Here is an 18,209-nt window from a genome sequence, read left to right as displayed (position 1 = left end):
GTAGAACAGGGTTGCATTTTTAGTGAGTAGCCGATTACTTTTTATATATTTTTGCTTTAGGTATCTAAAATGGTCATATTTTACTAATTCCCTTTAAATTAAGCAAATATTTAAGATTTTTCATTGGAAATATATGAATGTGTTAATTATTGTTGTAATTTATGATAGCGCAAGCATTAAACAGTTGTTTAAATACTTTAGGTAGGAAATTGTCTCATTATAAAATAAATTACACGCGATATCTGTCGGCGACATATGTAAATGGTTAAACACACCTTTTAAAGCTGCTATATCTATATTTCCACAAAATAAAAGGATTAATGTCAATGGAAGGACATATTTAAAATTCATATTAATTTCACATATGTATGTTGTTGTATGTTTTTAAGATTCAAGCCTGGGGTTTTATAGGTTAGATTTCATAGACAAATCTATGGATAGATTGATATATAGATAGATAGATAGATAGATAGATAGATAGATAGATAAATAGATAGATAGATAGATAGATAGATAGATAGATAGATAGATAGATAGATAGATAGATAGATAGATAGATAGATAGATACATAGATAGATAGATAGATAGATAGATAGATAGATAGATAGATAGATAGATAGATAGATAGATAGATAAATAGATAGATAGATAGATAGATAGATAGATAGATAGATAGATAGATAGATAGATGGATAGATAGATAGATAGATGGATGGATGGATGGATGGATGGATAGAAATAAACATTTATTGTGAATTAATAATATGTATGGTTGTCGGATTAGCTAATCAATTTAAAATAATTTGCTAGCAATCAACAGATGGTGCTTTTAAAAATCCCTCTCACGAAAATGCCACAATTAAAACAACAAATCTCCAATGTAGGGACAAATCCCCACATCTGGCGACCTGGTGATATCGATCAGTTAAGTTTTGTATATATCACTTATGTATGTTACATATGTTTATTTAATTTACTGAACCTTTTTGTTAATTGCTTTGATATTTATTGAAATAATTTAAATGTGCAATTTGTGCTCTACATACATACATATTTAGTTATCTTAATATATCTTTTAAAATTTCCCTTGATTTTGCCAAAAATTTATGGTAAATATTGACCGTACTGCCACTTCGGATTAAGACTGTCCTCATAACTGGGCAAAACTTTAGGAGTTTTATACAAAGATTTCGTATAGTTTGTATAGTCCTTTTCAGCTTTACGTCTCCTTCCACCAAGCTCATTATATTCCGGAGGATTATCACTAAAACGACTTGTTACTAAATTTTTGGTATCATTAGCTATAGGTGCTTTTTCCTCGACTACTGTTGGTCTGGACAAGGCATAACTTTGTAACTTTAAAGTCATATTAATGGGTGGTGGAGGTTCGTTTTTAATTCGCTCTTCGATTTCATATAATTGTTGCTAAAATGTTAAATTAATAAATTTAGTTCCGAAATATATTGAACTAGTTCTTACCCGATTTTTATATACCATACAACAGGCTCTCAAAGTAAAATAGTAAATAATTTCGACTCCCGATAATAAAGAGAAACCTAAGAATAAACTTGCGATTCCACCAAAAGACACCAATAGATCAACCCATCCAAACAGAACTTCACGTTTATAGCGTATAATGGGCCAAGTAAGAAATTCCACCAGAACACCGGGTGCCTCGGGACGTTCAATACTGAAATGTAGTAAAACTCTGTATTTAATCATTGCATAAATTTAAATCTAAAAGTCCTCTCTAATCTACAATACAAAGTCGGGTCTGTAGTCTAGTGCAAAGCATGAATTTAGTTTAGTCTGGATTAGAATTTTGTCAGGACAAAAGTCTTATCCATAATCAGCATAGCATAGTCTACACTATATAGTCTGAACTGGATTATATTCTGGTCCATAGTCTTGCTTACTTTTTAATTAATTTCTCTATATTGAAAACGGTCTTCGAACAACTCAATTCACATTGCAGACAATCTTTTATATTGGTTATATTATTTTTATATAGACTCAAGCAATCCAAATCGTTTATGCCACACATAGGTACATTTGCTAAGAGATATATTTGGATTAAATATCATTATAATAGCAAAACATTGTGGAACTTACGTATCGGTTTGTAGAAAGGAGGATTACATTTACAAAGTTTAATGGCCTTTTTCATACGACATTCCTTCATGCACGATGAAAAGGTATATTCCTCCGGAAAGTATTTTAATTTGATTTCATCATGGAAAATGCACTTGCGTTGGCTGTAATTAAAATTTATAGGAAAATCTTTAAATTGGTGAAGTTTTATTGGCCCCAACGAATGTTATACTCTAAAATCTGAGGACTCTATTCTTTTGCAATTCTTATGCAAATTGCAAAAAGTAGACAAATCGTTTTACAACTCACCCAATCGACAGCTGGCGAGCATCATCGGTTGTATATGTATTCTTTTTCGAAATACGAACTTCCACTACCTGATTTTCAGACCACTCGATTTGTGGATTAAAATCTTGACCAAAATACTCTTCATTTGAAAAGATGAAAATCTATTAAAATATTACTAAATTATAATCACGTTCAAATACAAGTAAATAAGTAATACCCCACCTTAACCGTGCTATTGGGCACAAAAAATAATGCCCATTTTTTATCGGTTTCATACAAATCATGAGGAGCTCCAGTTTTTTGACTGTAGGCGTTTTATAAAGCTGTTCGTTAAACGAGTTATAAGTTCATTTCTAAAGGTACTTACTCTGCATCTTCTAGGGATCTGAAGCGACTGTTAAAAGCAAAACAAAAACCGTGTTCAGTATAGACCGGTTCAAAATGGCTGCAACATTTAATGGGTTCATCACGATATTTGCATTCGATTAAAACATCTTCGCACTTGATAAAGGTCTAACATAAAAGTAAGAAGTCCTTTTTTAGAATACAGAACAGTCTATAGTCTGGACAATAAAAAAAGTCTATAATATAGACTACAGAAAAGTTTATAGTCCGGACTATAGAACATCCTATAGTCTGGACTATAGAATAGTCTATAGTATGGACTATAGAACAGTCTATAGTCTGGACTATAGAACAGTCTATAGTCTGGACTATAGAACAGTCTATAGTCTGGACTATAGAACAGTCTCTAGTCTGGACTATAGAACATTCTATAGTCTGGACTATAGAACATTTTATAGTCTGGACTATAGAACAGTCTATAGTCTGGACTATAGAACAGTCTATAGTCTGGACTATAGAACAGTCTATAGTCTGGACTATAGAACAATCTATAGTCTGGACTATAGAACAATCTATATAATATCTCTGTTTGACTCACCATATAGGCCCAATGACGCAACGTTTTCTCATGAATATTATTCATTTCCACTGAACTGGCTATTAAGGAGGCTTCATTCAATGTCTCAAAGGAAAGAGTGGGTAAAAGTTCCAAAAATGGCACCATATATCCAGCAGATGTTTCATCATAGTTACTTTATTTAAATTAATAAAAAATCAAGAGTTTTTATACATTAAACTCAACTTACGCTATATTTTTATAAGCCACGGTATAGGCCTTCTCGTGATCGAAAGCAATTTCCGGACAAACTACGGTAGTGGGAAAGACTACATTTTGGTTATGGAAATCGGTGTCCAAACCTAAGGAATAATATATATGAAATTATAACCTAACAAAAAGCAAAACTTTATAGAGTTTTTATACCCGTAATGGTAGGATTCGTTTGAAATTTTTCCCATAAACTCATAATAATCACCAAGGCAGTGACAGCTCCAATAGAGGTAAAACAAAACCACATAAACCTTAAGAAATAGCAATTATTTATTAAATATGTATGTATGTCTATTAAACTATTTTAAATTGATTTCACTTCCAACTTACTTCTCACCCACTGGCCGCCCAGTCTCGGCTATATAACGCACACCATGCAAAGTAGAATTTTGAAAGAATTCTTTAGTTTGAAATATCAAACTGCGTCGAAAAATGATGAGGGTATCGAATATTTCACGAATTTTTAAACTTTTTTTGGACATTTTTATTGTTAGAATTTCTTAGAAGATTTTTTATTAATAACTTTTTTTTACATATGTAACTATCAAAACAAATTTCGCTATTGATTTGGTTAAGTTTGTTTAAGGACTAAATTATGACAAATTTTTTTACTAGGATTTTGTTCCACAAATTATTACTAATTTTTAGTAGTTGGAGAATAAAAGCATTTTTGTGTTTTAGTTTTAATACAAACATGCGTTTAATTGTTTTATGACAAATAATTACTTTGGGGTTTTTAATTCTTATCTAGATTTGTATTTTTTTATTTAGGAGAATACAAAAGGAAATTATGACATAATGTATGTGTGGATATGTATGTATGTGTATTGCAAAGAATTATACATATTACAAACATAATTGTGTCAATGCACTAATAACACCCCAATAGTCGGGGGTGGTATTTAACCTGTGACCACGATAGTAACAAAGAACTAACTGACTAACTGACTAACTGACTAACTGACTAACTGACTAACTAACTAACTACCTAACTAACTAATTACCATGCTATTCTATGGGTTAGTCTATAATCTACACTAAAGTCTATTCTAAAGTCTAGTCTATAGTCTCGTCTATAGTCTAGACTATAGTCGAGTCTATAGCCTATACTCTAGTCTATAGTCTAGTCTATAGTCTAGTCTATAGTCTAGTCTATAGTCGAGTCTATAGCCTATACTCTAGTCTATAGTCTAGTCTATAGTCTAGTCTATAGTCTAGTCTATAGTCTAGTCTATAGTCTAGTCTATAGTCTAGTCTATAGTCTAGTCTATAGTCGTCTATAGTCTAGTCTATAGTCTAGTCTATAGTCTAGTCTATAGTCTAGTCTATAGTTAGTCTAGTCTATAGTCTAGTCTTAGTCTAGTCTATAGTCTAGTCTATAGTCTAGTCTATAGTCTAGTCTATAGTCTAGTCTATAGTCTAGTCTATAGTCTAGTCTATAGTCTAGTCTATAGTCTAGTCTATAGTCTAGTCTATAGTCTAGTCTATAGTCTAGTCTATAGTCTATAGTCTAGTCTATAGTCTAGTCTATAGTCTAGTCTATAGTCTAGTCTATAGTCTAGTCTATAGTCTAGTCTATAGTCTAGTCTATAGTCTAGTCTATAGTCTAGTCTATAGTCTAGTCTATAGTCTAGTCTATAGTCTAGTCTATAGTCTAGTCTATAGTCTAGTCTATAGTCTAGTCTATAGTCTAGTCTATAGTCTAGTCTATAGTCTAGTCTATAGTCTAGTCTATAGTCTAGTCTATAGTCTAGTCTATAGTCTAGTCTATAGTCTAGTCTATAGTCTAGTCTATAGTCTAGTCTATAGTCTAGTCTATAGTCTAGTCTATAGTCTAGTCTATAGTCTAGTCTATAGTCTAGTCTATAGTCTAGTCTATAGTCTAGTCTATAGTCTAGTCTATAGTCTAGTCTATAGTCTAGTCTATAGTCTAGTCTATAGTCTAGTCTATAGTCTAGTCTATAGTCTAGTCTATAGTCTAGTCTATAGTCTAGTCTATAGTCTAGTCTATAGTCTAGTCTATAGTCTAGTCTATAGTCTAGTCTATAGTCTAGTCTATAGTCTAGTCTATAGTCTAGTCTATAGTCTAGTCTATAGTCTAGTCTATAGTCTAGTCTATAGTCTAGTCTATAGTCTAGTCTATAGTCTAGTCTAGTCTAGTCTATAGTCTAGTCTATAGTCTAGTCTATAGTCTAGTCTATAGTCTAGTCTATAGTCTAGTCTATAGTCTAGTCTATAGTCTAGTCTATAGTCTAGTCTATAGTCTAGTCTATAGTCTAGTCTATAGTCTAGTCTATAGTCTAGTCTATAGTCTAGTCTATAGTCTAGTCTATAGTCTAGTCTATAGTCTAGTCTATAGTCTAGTCTATAGTCTAGTTTATAGTCTATAGTCTAGTCTATAGTCTAGTCTAGTCTATAGTCTAGTCTATAGTCTAGTCTATAGTCTAGTCTATAGTCTAGTCTATAGTCTAGTCTATAGTCTAGTCTATAGTCTAGTCTATAGTCTAGTCTATAGTCTAGTCTATAGTCTAGTCTATAGTCTAGTCTATAGTCTAGTCTATAGTCTAGTCTATAGTCTAGTCTATAGTCTAGTCTATAGTCTAGTCTATAGTCTAGTTATCTAGTCTAGTCTTATAGTCTAGTCTATAGTCTAGTCTATAGTCTAGTCTATAGTCTAGTCTATAATCTAGTCTATAGTCTAGTCTATAGTCTAGTCTATAGTCTAGTCTATAGTCTAGTCTATAGTCTAGTGTATAGTCTAGTCTATAGTCTAGTCTATAGTATATAGTTTAGTCTATAGTTTAGTCTATAGTTTAGTATATACATAGTTTTATGGAATAGATTATAATCTAAAGTCTATTCTACAGACTATTAAAGGACGAAAGTTTATGTTTTTAAAATCATCCTTACGCTATGCTACACTATTTTATCTCAAAACCAAGTTAACATTGCGCAATTATTGCGCAGTATTGCGAAAATCAGTAATCGCATAAACCTTAGCATACTTTTGGCCAGCTAATAATCCAACAGAAACTGCATTTTGACCTTTTAGCTTTTTCCTTTCATTCGCTTTCTACATTTTGTTAGTATTTCTTTAAACTTTAAACTAATCGGACGCAAATTTGTAGAAATTTAGTAGCGTGTGTGAAAATTATGTTTTTTGTAAAGTTATTTATTAAAAATAAGTAATTTATAGAGTTAATAACATAAAAATAAGTGAATATAACAAATAAAAGTGTAATAAGGTGTTAAAGTGTATTTTGAATGTAAAAAATAAAAAGTTACTGGAAGCTGCCGCCACCCATCATCATTTTGTCAAGAAAACAAAAGAAAGTTAAATAAATAAAAGGTATGTTTATTGTTGTATAATTTTAACAAAACAAATTGTTTATGAGGACACTTTTAACTAAAAACTCTAAATTTGTTAATTATCTATCATATTTTTCTATCATATTTTTTCATTCATTTTTGCAATTTTGTTAATTTTCTTCATGTTAAGTTTTCTTATGTTTGTTTTTTTTTCTATTCACTTGATGCTGTTGTTGTTTCACACAGTGTTGTTGTTGTATAGTAGGTTTTTGCATTGATATGACGAGTCATGCCTTGTTGTAGGTTGTGAAAAAAATGCAGAAACAGTTGTTTAAGAAATTTTGTTGGTGTGTTTTTTGGTTTTGTTTTGGTGACGTCACGTCTATATCACTTGTTGTTATTTTTCTAAAACTGTGTTGTTTTTATTGTAACTGTTTTTTTATTTGTGTTATGTTTTATAGTTGTAATTGTTGTTTGGTTATAGAGTAAAAGGGTTTGTTTGCTTTTTGGTGACTTTGTTGGTTGGGTTGCCTGTTACTTATTTACGTACACTGTACGTACCAAGATGTACCTATTAATTAATTATTGTGCCATTTATTATTTGTGCCATGGTACCTACATACATACATTCATATCTTTGTAGGTGCATACATTTGTAAGTATTTATGAAGAAAGTATGAAGAAAGAAATCAGTTTTTGGTGTCCGCACCGAAATTGAAATAAAAATGTTTTTTTAGGTGTATTTTATGTATTTATAGCAAAATAATGAAATTAATTATTGATATCATAAGAAAGGCCTCTTAGAGGTGTTTTCAGTTGATATCAATTAATATCATAAGAAAGGCTTCTTAGAGGTGTTTTCAATGGAGTATTGTCAATTTTTATTTTGGTTAAAAAATATCAAAAATTGTATAAGTTTTCGGGTAAATTCGATGTTTTTAATTTTTATATCAATTTTTATAATATATTCCTTAACTTTAGGTAGGTCTGAGTCTATAGTCCTATATTTGTTTGCGTATGCCTGTATCTTTGCACATGCGTACTATAATGTTGTTTTCATCGAAGATACATGTATAGGTGGTCTCGTTCGCACTTGAAGTAGGGTTCTATAAATCGACTTTCAAATAATTGAAAAATCGACTTTTTGTCGAAAAAAGTCGAAAAGTCGAAGTGGACAATTTTCTTCCAAAAAAGATAACTCGAAAAATCGACTTTTTGTCGAAATAAGTCGAAAAGTCGAAGTGGACAATTTTCTTCCAAAAAAGATAACTCGACTATCGTCTGTGAAAAAAGTCGAAAAGCGGACTTTGTTAATAAAAGTCGAAAAGTCAAAATAAGTCGAAAAAGGTCGATAAGTCGTAAAAAGTCGTAAAAAGTCGAAAAATCGGAAAAAGTCGAAAAATGTCGAAAAAGTCGGAAAAACTCGAAAATTGTAGAAACAAGTCAAAAATAGTCGAAAATTTTAAAAAAGTGGAAAAAAATTCAAAAACTCTAAAATAGTCAGAAAAATTCGAAAAAAGTAAAAAAATAGTCAGAAAAAAGTCAAAAGAAGTAGAAAATAGTCAAAAAGTCAAAAAAATCGAAAAGCCGGGAAAAGTCTAAAAAAGTCGGTAAAAAGTCGAAAAGTAAAAAAAAAGTCGAAAAAGTCAAAAAAAAATTATAGAACAATCTTTAACATAATTATGAGCTCCAAAGACCTATTCAGAGGGTACGGTATTGGGGCTATGTGAAATAATGTACATAATTTTTGCAAATTTTGAGATTGTCTTAAGCTTTATGTTAATTAAACGTATTTATTATCAAAACGGTTATTTAAGTAATGAGAACACGATAACTCGAAATTTAAATATTTCCAAAAACGGTGGTTAATGGAGAAAATTTTAAGTTAGATTCGGATAAGGAGTAGAAAAGAATACAATTGTCTCTGAGTTAAAAATAACGCTTAAGCCGGGAAAATATATAGAAACTCAGCGATCAATTAAATTTTTCATAAAAAGTTTAATTTTATATTAAAATGGCAAACTTGTCAGTAGATCCATGAAAAAAGCGTAATTAAAAAAATTTTAAAAATCTATAATCACTTAATTTTTTTTTTACCCAAAAAAAAAAAATGAATTTTTATATGAAAACCCCCGTATTTAGATCCTTAATAACGTAAAGGCAAATACGTATCAAGTCAATTACGGAAACCGTGTTCAGAAGTTGACTGTAATACAGATGGAATATTATGATTTCATACTAAATAATCTCTTGCTTCAATTGAGAAAATAGTGAATACCTCTGAGAGCGTTATTTTGAGTTCACAGCTAGAGTTTATGGTTATATTCAACGCAAAATACGTTAGTTTTTAGAGTTTTTCTATTTTTCATAAAAAATGATCGATATATGCGCATCAAAATACAGTCAAATCCATAAAAGTCAACCCATAAAAATCAAAAACAAAATAATAATATATCATGCTATTTTTGTATTTAAAAAGGGGAATAATCATAATTTCCCCATTTTATTCCTATTAGAGAATTTTGACTCAAAATCTGTAACATTAAATAATTCCCCTTTTGCAATCAATGTAAAGACAGAAAGACTTGTGATGTAAAACAGACTAAATGTTAAATAAAACTGTTTTCTTTTTTAAAGGGGGTTAACAATTAACATTCTGCAGCATCCTTAAGGATAACTGTGAAATACAGAGAAACAGGCACTGACACTAACAGAACAAGTTTACAGACTAGCAATGCAATGTGGAATCTGGAATAATAGAGTTTTTATTTTAAGAGAAAACTGTCTGTAAAGAATGTTAAATTTTTAGCAGAAATGTATTCAAGGACCTTCTATATCCTCGTTAAATTTCTGCAGCTCTGCAAAAACAGCATGCAGATTTATAGGGGTCAATGTTAGCAACAACTCGCTTTAGCAAGTTTTATAAGGAAGGTTAAAATAAAAGTATTTGGATATAAATTTGCATTTCAGTATAACTTATAGTTTTTTTTGTTGCAAACAAATCAACAATTATGCTAATTCCTTAATCTTTAACATTTCATCTTACATCAAACCCTTCAAATTCACCAAATATTTCAATCGTAAATAATTTGTCTTTAAAGTAAATGCATAAAGGTTAGTGTTAACTTTTTTGTAAATAAATTTTTTCATTTAAGTCATTTGTTCCAAAATTGTATTTTGTTTCTGTTCTTGCCATGTTTCAGTGTCTGTTTTAAACATTTGTATTTTTAGCTTTTTGTTCTTTTAGCTTTAGTGCCTCGTTAAAAAAAATGAATATTATTTTGTAACACTGCAACACTTTCCAACTCCCTGATTTTCCACATAACACCATCGCATTCGTTTGTTATTTCAAAATCAAATTAGCTTAAATCCAATTATTTTACACTCAAATTAATATGCACATTTACAATTTTATTTTGTTTCCAATGGTCATTTGTGCAACACGGTTCAAGTGCTATAAATTTGGATTTCAACGAAAAGTGTTGCCAGTATAATGCTGGTTTCATGTATGTAGTAAATTTGTTAAGAAAAATAAAGAGATTTAACTATTACGACCAGAATTGATAGGCTGAAATAAATGGAGTATGATATTAGATTGCAAAGTTTTTTTCGAACTCCAAAATCGATTTTTTATAAAGTACCAATATTCTCTTAATTTCTATGAGTTAAAAACAAAAGTATAAAATATTTTAATCACATTTTTACTTTGTATCGCTTATTATGAGTTATACAATTATCTGAAGTTTCTTTTCTAACAAAAACTACTTTTATAAGGACTCACAACTAATATGAGTGGCTTCATGGTTCCGAACTTAAACTCATTGAACTACAACCTATAATTTTTGGACTCTGTTATTCCTATCCATCGGAAAATAAGAAATTCACGTCTGTCTTTTTAGTATTTAACAGATTCTAATGATTTACCTCACCAGAAAGGGACTTAGACATAGACTAGTAAGGTAAAAATGCCAGGTCTCGACGATTAACTGGTGCGCTAAACACCAAATTGATCAAATAGGGGTGTGGTCCAAACTAAGCGATTATGATGTTTTTCGTAACAGAATGCAGAACACATTTATTACTATCGAAATTTTTGTTTTAATTTCACAAAAACGATTCATATACATTCTATTATCAAACTGTTTTCTCAATATTATAGAGATGACAAAATAACGTTTTCCGATCTGAAACGATTTCCTCGTTCTTCAGCGTCATAAAAACTAAAACTTTTACATTAGTTTATCTCCCAAATGGCAGCAGTCCACAGATAACATGAGAAAAGTCTTGTAACATTACACATATGTCGTATAAAACAAAGGCAAAGAATCGTTAGTTGAAAGGTTAGAGGTCGTTACAGCAGTAATTTAATAGTTGATTAGGGAATTGTAAATTTGTTGTAATGTTAATCTTTACAACAAGGTTAAAGGTATCTGATTGTAAAGTTTAAAGCTTTGAAGACTTTGAAAGAACATAAATTTTTCAAATTAATAGTTTTAGGTGCTAAAGAGGCATATCATATTTTTAAACCGGTTTTCTTAGTGCAAAACTTTATCCAAAAGACCTCAAAAATTATTCAATTCTTCAAGAATCATCTCACTCTACTTCCAAAACCGAATTAAAAAGAAGAAGTACTCTCTTTCTCTCTAATAGCATATTATTTACCAAACTAAAATTGAAGGTACCTGTCTCTAAAGTTAAAATCTTTCAAATTAACAGTTTCAGGTGCTAAAGATGCATATTCTATCCCTAAACCAGTTTTCTTAGTTTAAAACTTTATCAAAAGATTTTAGAATAAAGATGCCTCTCTCTACCGAAACCGACTTAACGAGAATAAGTTCTCTCTCTTTATCTAATAACATATTATTTACCAAACGAAATTGTAAATTTGTTGTCATTTCGATCTTTACAACAAGGTAGAAGGTACCTGAATCTAAAGTTTAAAGCTTTGGAGACTCTAAAACAATGTAAATCTTTCAATTCAACTGCTTTAGGTGCTAAAGTAGGCATATTCTATCCCTAAACCAGTTTCCTTAGTGGAAAACTTTATCCAAAGATCTTAGACGAATGAATCCGAGCTTCAAGAACCATATCACTCTTTTACCGAAATCGACTTAACGAGAAAAAGTTCTCTCTTTCTCTCTCTCTCTAATACCATATTATTTATCAAACTAAAATTGTAAATTTGTTGTCATTTCGATCTTTACAACCAGGTAGAAGGTACCTGACTCTAAAGTTTGAAGCTTTGGAGTCTCTAAAACAATGTAAATCTTTCAAATTAACAGAAAAAAGGCATATTCTATCCCTAAACCAGTTTCCTTAGTGGAAAACTTTAGCCAAAGATCTTAGACGAATGAATCCGAGCTTCAAGAACCATAACACTCTTTTACCGAAATCTACTTAACGAGAAAAAGTTCTCTCTCTAATGGCACATTATTTAGCAAACTAAAAAGAGTTTTTCCTCCTTCAGCAGTCCTTAGACTTTCCAATAATGATAGGAGAAAGATTCATAAAATATTCCCGCACAGTCTCCGCAAAGAAAGATGTCAAATGATAAGCTGATTTGAAAGATCAAAGTCCGCTACATCAATGTTAGTATCACTTTTTTGGGATTATGGAAATCGGTGAGCATTGGGCTCAAATATAAATATCCGCTATTGTAAATATTGTCCTTTGATGCGACTCAAAGTGATATTTCTAACGTAAGTAAGATGCTGATCATGTTAAGATCTATCACTAATTTAACTAATATCTCAGCTGATTTTTTGGAAATTATGCTGAAAAGATAAAATCTTTATTCTTAGACTCAAGAAAATATGTATTCAAAAGAACGATCAAGTCTGATCACTGCAATTAAATTTCAAATACAAAATTTACATTAATTTCTATATTTCCTATAACGAAGATGATTTACTGTGGCGTCTTGTTAAACATAAAAATCTTTTATTTCAATTATTTCAAAGAATTCTTCATCTTATTGTAATTTACTTGCTAGCAACCATTATATAAAATTACATGACAAACCACGCCTTTTGCCATTTTTTAAATTAAAAAGAGTTCGCCATTTTTTTAAATTTATTTATTTACAATATTTTTTTTATAAACATTTCTCAAGTGTTTTCAAACCCTTCCTTTTATGGAAGAAAAGAAAAAAAAGTATTAAGAAACAATAGAAAGACCTTCATACAGCAACCCTCTAATTCTAACTTCTTTAGAACCGAGTACAATGTATGAAATTATACAACAACAATTTGAACTCCTTCATCAGAGTCAGAGGGCGAGTATTAAATACACATACATACATATATTTCGGTTGAATGAATATGACAATGATTATAATGTTGTTTTTGGTCTTGTTGTAGCATTTACTTGTTTCTGCTGCAAGAAAAGCATTGAAGCATAAAATTTGTTTACATCATCATCATAGTGGCATATAAAATACTGCATCCACACATAGGCATTTACATATGTATATGTATGTACTTCCACCTACTTATAAACACTTAATTCTACATTCCCTATAGTTCTTTGAGTCTGTACCGAACGGAAGATTTTTATACTCTACACCACTTTTTATACACTTCACCAAAATAATATTGTACCCACCTTCAAGTATATCGATCGGCTCAGAATCATTTTCTGAAGATAATTCAATGAAATTTGGCAAATGATCTTTTATTGTATCGTATATAGAACTGAACCCGTCAAATAGGGCTCTTAAGTTCATAACTGTTTTTAATATATTTGTATCTCGACAAAGAGCTGCAAAACCATGTTCAATTCAACTTAAATGCTTTATTATGAAAACTAAATCACTTTTTATTAGTATAGTTCTAGTTTAGTTCTAGTTAAGTTTTAGTTCAGTTCTAGTTCAGTTCTAGTTCAGTTCTAGTTCAGTTCTAGTTCAGTTCTAGTTCAGTTTTAGTTCAGTTTTAGTTCAGTTCTAGTTCAGTTCTAGTTCAGTTCTAGGTCAGTTCTAGTTCAGTTCTAGTTCAGTTCTAGTTCAGTTCTAGTTCAGTTCTAGTTCAGTTCTAGTTCAGTTCTTGTTCAGTTCTAGTTCAGTTCTAGTTCAGTTCAGTTCCGTTCTAGTTCAGTTCTAGTACAGTACTAGGCCAGTTCTAGTTCAGTTTTCTCCTGAAGGTCGAATGCTTTTAAGGCAAGGTACAATTCAACTCAAATGCTTTATTATGAATCACTAAATCACATATTCGTATATAGGTGTAGGGTATTGGTCGACTATAACTTCTTACTTGTTTCTTTTATATATACATTAACCAGAAAGAAATTAATGGAACCTACAAAGATTTCAACTACAGCTTACTATTACTATATTGACTCCGCAACAGACTACTGCCTCAATTATAAATGTCCTTATGTTGAAATACTTTGGAACTGACAAAAAAGGGACTATTGACTTTGAATTATTTCCCTGTCAATCAAGTATTTATACTTTAAGAGAAAAAACTTTTTAAAAAGAATACATTTAATTCTCTTAAAACTGCTGGGCATATATTGTTTCCCTTTTTGCATATGTATGTTTGTTTGTTTGCGTGTGAATCTTAATCTTATTTGAAAAGACAACAATAGAAAAGGATTCCATATCATATACTTCGGTACTCGTATTATTATTATTGTAAAATATCCTTAAGGATCATGCACGTGTGTAATGTTTCTGTTGTTGATGATGTGTTGTTGCTGTTGAAGCTTTAAATTGCAGCCTTATATTGTGGCATATTTTTTTAGGAGTTAGGTACACCATAAAAATACAAGCCAACCTATGCACCTAAAATAGAAATTCCTATTTTAAAATAATGTGACCAGTTAAAGTAAAATTTTCTAGATCTAAATTTGGCCCTAAAAAATCGAAAGATAGATCCTATCTTTAGGTTTACACTAAACTTAGGAACATATTTCTATGTCTACCAGGTTTCAGGATGATCGCGTTTTAAATTGTTATAGTTGGTCCTACTTTAAACTTTAGAAATATAGTATTTTGTCCTTGGCTCTAAAAAAAATGTGGCTTGAAGGGAAAAACAGAGCAATAACAAACATAAATATACTTTATTTTTAGTATCTAAATATCATACACATACAAACGTAGTAAATAGTAACTGCAACACCATACAAGTCTTATATGTATGTATGTGTTAGATACACATATAATATATAAAGAGAACTACTTCATTCCTAAAGTAAGTACTTCTTAAACGTGTATTGGCATTGGAAACATAATCTGAACAACATATAAATAACCATCTATGTGTATGCTGTAATGGCATTTCATTGCCAGATTTTAGATTTTATTTTTATCATTTTCCAGAAGTATGATTTTATACTTCATACTTCCAAAAAAAAAAATTGGTTCATAATAAACATTTTTTACAGTTAGGTTTTGTGAAATTTTAGTTATAATGTTTATTGTTCACTTTAACAAACTTTAACCATTTTCTTTTTACCACTCCATCTTCCGTATGCAAGTAAATGTAGTTTGGTTGGACATCTAACCAACTATGTACTTTAGTTCTTCCATAACACTCTCGTTCTCATATTGTTGGCATATTAAACATTTATATTTAGCCTGAGCAGTAAATGCTGGCATGTTGCACGTTGTTGCAAATGTTGCTGCTATCGTTTCAGTTTATTGTTGGTTGTTTTCTTATAATATACTACTGCTTACCTTGCTGTCATAACAATTGTTGTTCAAATTATGATGGCATCTAAAATGGTGTTTAGTTTACTGTTGTTTGACATACTTGAAGGGGTTGTTTGTTTTGTGTGTGTGTAAATTGTTTTTCCAAAGTAAATGGATATTTTTGGGCAGTTCTTGTTGCATAGCTTAAAACTGTACCAATTCAAATGCGAAAGTTATAGAATTTTGTTGCTACTTCTATTCGTAAAACGTAGTATCAGCCTTATGATACTACACACATATAGAGTTATAAATGGTGAAATATACTCCAAACCCATTTATGCCAAGTTGGTCAAAACATGGCAGTTTTAGTTCAGTTCTAGTTCAGTTCTAGTTCAATTCTAGTTCAGTTCTACTTCAGTTCTAGTTCAATTCTAGTTCAGTTCTATTTTAGTTCTAGTTCAGTTCCTGTTCAGGTACAAGTTCAGTTTTACTTTAATTCTAGTTAAGTTCTGCTTCAGTTCTAGTTCGGTTCTATTGCAGTTCTAGTTCAATTCTATATCAATTCTAGTTCAGTTCTAGTTCAGTTCTAGTTCAGTTCTAGTTCAATTCTAGATCAATTCTAGTTCAGTTCTAGTTCAGTTCTAGTTCAGTTCTAGTTCAGTTCTAGTTCAGTTCTAGTTCAGTTCTAGTTCAGTTCTAGTTCAGTTCTAGTTCAGTTCTAGTTCAGTTCTAGTTCAGTTCTAGTTCAGTTCTAGTTCAGTTCTAATTCAGTTCTAGTTCAGTTCTGCCAATATCAGGATTCAGGATTTTTGAATAGATGTCAGAATAGTGTTGTTCCCAGTAGTTAAGAATATTGGCACTCATGGTTTTACTAAATATAAAAAGTAACTAACTGGTGTGTTGTTGCCATTGTATATATAAGAAGTTTTAGTACAACTGATTAATTAGGATTATTATTGCTGAATGATTCACTAATTCGATAATTTAAATTTATTTATTTCGAACTTATTATTTTTCCTCAAAAAAATTCCACTTAAACAATTAAACCTATTTAAACAACACCAATAAAAGGTCATATTTGCAAAGGCGCCAAAAGTCTGGTTTTAAAGTTTAAATTAAAGTTTAAACAAAAAAAGTAGTTAAAGCTCAACAGACACTCACCATTTAAACTAAACTATAATCTTATGCAAAACAAAATATTTCTTCAAACTGCAAAAAAATCTTGTTGATTTAAGACTTCCGCTCGCATTAAAGCTACTTATGTAGTATCTACACAAATATCTAAAAATCTAAAAAATGAAAATATTGCTTTGAAAATCCTTTACATGCTCAACACACAAAACACTCAACTACTTTAGGAATAAGAAATCGCTGGCTAGAGGAGAAGAAGAGAAAGAAACCTCTAAGTACTTCACAAGTTTTGTGTGAAACTTGTGACACGTTTGTCAACGTGTTCAATTTCTATTTGCCTCTTCAAAAAAAAAAAAAAAACAAAAAGTGAAACAAAAATATATTTTATTGCATTCAAATATTTACTACAGGAAAAACAACTACACAATATTGAGGAGTTTTAACAGCAATTGTTAAACGGTCCATGGATGAATATCATTAGAGTTTTAAATTTCATGAGAGCCATATAAAAAAAGAAATTTAACAAAATTGAGCGTGGAAGTAGGATGTTAATCATGAACGATTTGGATGTGCTCTACTTTGAAAATGTTTAAAGTATTATCATTCTTTGAGTAGATTTGATTTTATGCCTCTTTAGATTGTCCTAAACATTCTTTGAAATTCTTTAATGATGTGAGTTGGCAGATGTCGAAATAATTACGATTATTGCTTAGTTTCGGACCCCAAACGCCCTCAAAGTCCGTAAGTAATACTACCCCCTTCTCTATTTAAGTGATCTGAGTCGTGAGTGTTGTGATTTTTTAATGTTTCTTCCGATTGTTTTCATTCACCATTCTGTTTAGTTGATCCATTTTGGTATGGATGATGTGATCTTTATCTTGATCGTATTATCATTCTTTGCTGGGTAAACAACTTGAGTTTCCGCTAATACAATTGTTGGACAATTTTCACACTTTTTTAACGGATTTGATGAGAGGTCAAGTCGAAATCTTTAAGAGGTTTTTAAACTTCACGATCTCCCTATTGGATTGGGTGGTGCTTCAGATCTCGATATTTTCGCGATTATCTTTCAGTATTATTCCTGATATGTACAAACTAAAGTCAAGTCAAAGTCTTTAAAGGGTTCTAAAACTTCATGAACTCTCTGTTGGGTGGTGCTTTAGATATGATATTTTCGGGAATATCTTTCAGTAAAAACTAAATCTCATCATCTTTACTCAGAGATTCAGATTTTCAATATATAAAGTTATATTCATGCAAGTACAGTTTAGTTAAGGATCATTTGTGGATTTACAATATTTAGATGGCGCTTCGAAAATCATTGATCTTTGGGAATTTCGGTAGATTACTAATGGAGATTTGGAGAAAAACTTCTTTCAGAGAGATTGCGATTTCAATTTGTAAACGTTACCATTTCTACGACAAACTAAACATATCTCATTTTCTAACTACCAGTCTATTCAAAACATCGATGGAATGGAGATGATATGGTCAGACAAACATTTCAGCACGATTTTAAAATGTTTTTTCATCTTTAAAATTTAGCTTGCCTTCAATTCTCTAACAAATAACGAAACCAGAGGACA

At 30.6% G+C, this 18,209-nt stretch overlaps 1 protein-coding gene and 1 long non-coding RNA gene across 2 annotated transcripts in view; one reads left to right on the top strand and one right to left on the bottom strand.

Annotated features, from left to right (window-relative positions):
• Nucleotides 1–992: 992 nt before the first annotated feature.
• LOC111684755 (sodium channel protein Nach) lies at nucleotides 993–4,121 on the bottom strand. Its single transcript, XM_046946688.1, has 11 exons — nucleotides 3,885–4,121; nucleotides 3,708–3,805; nucleotides 3,532–3,643; nucleotides 3,324–3,477; nucleotides 2,748–2,893; nucleotides 2,603–2,684; nucleotides 2,402–2,541; nucleotides 2,114–2,256; nucleotides 1,918–2,056; nucleotides 1,481–1,691; nucleotides 993–1,426 (listed from the first exon to the last, which is right to left on the bottom strand). The coding sequence occupies exons 1-11, from the start codon at nucleotides 4,034–4,036 to the stop codon at nucleotides 1,106–1,108; spliced, it is 1,698 nt and encodes a 565-aa protein (XP_046802644.1). The 5' UTR covers nucleotides 4,037–4,121; the 3' UTR covers nucleotides 993–1,105.
• Nucleotides 4,122–6,886: 2,765 nt separating this feature from the next.
• Nucleotides 6,887–18,209, top strand: part of LOC124418699 — a 164,884-nt gene continuing 153,561 nt past the window's right edge. The window contains exon 1 of the long non-coding RNA XR_006940163.1: nucleotides 6,887–6,903. This is a non-coding gene — a long non-coding RNA (uncharacterized LOC124418699). The remainder of the gene's footprint in view (nucleotides 6,904–18,209) is intronic.

This window comes from Lucilia cuprina, chromosome 3 (assembly GCF_022045245.1).
Source record: "Lucilia cuprina isolate Lc7/37 chromosome 3, ASM2204524v1, whole genome shotgun sequence".
Taxonomy (NCBI): Eukaryota; Metazoa; Arthropoda; class Insecta; order Diptera; family Calliphoridae; genus Lucilia; species Lucilia cuprina.
This window is presented reverse-complemented; position numbering and strand designations above follow the sequence as displayed.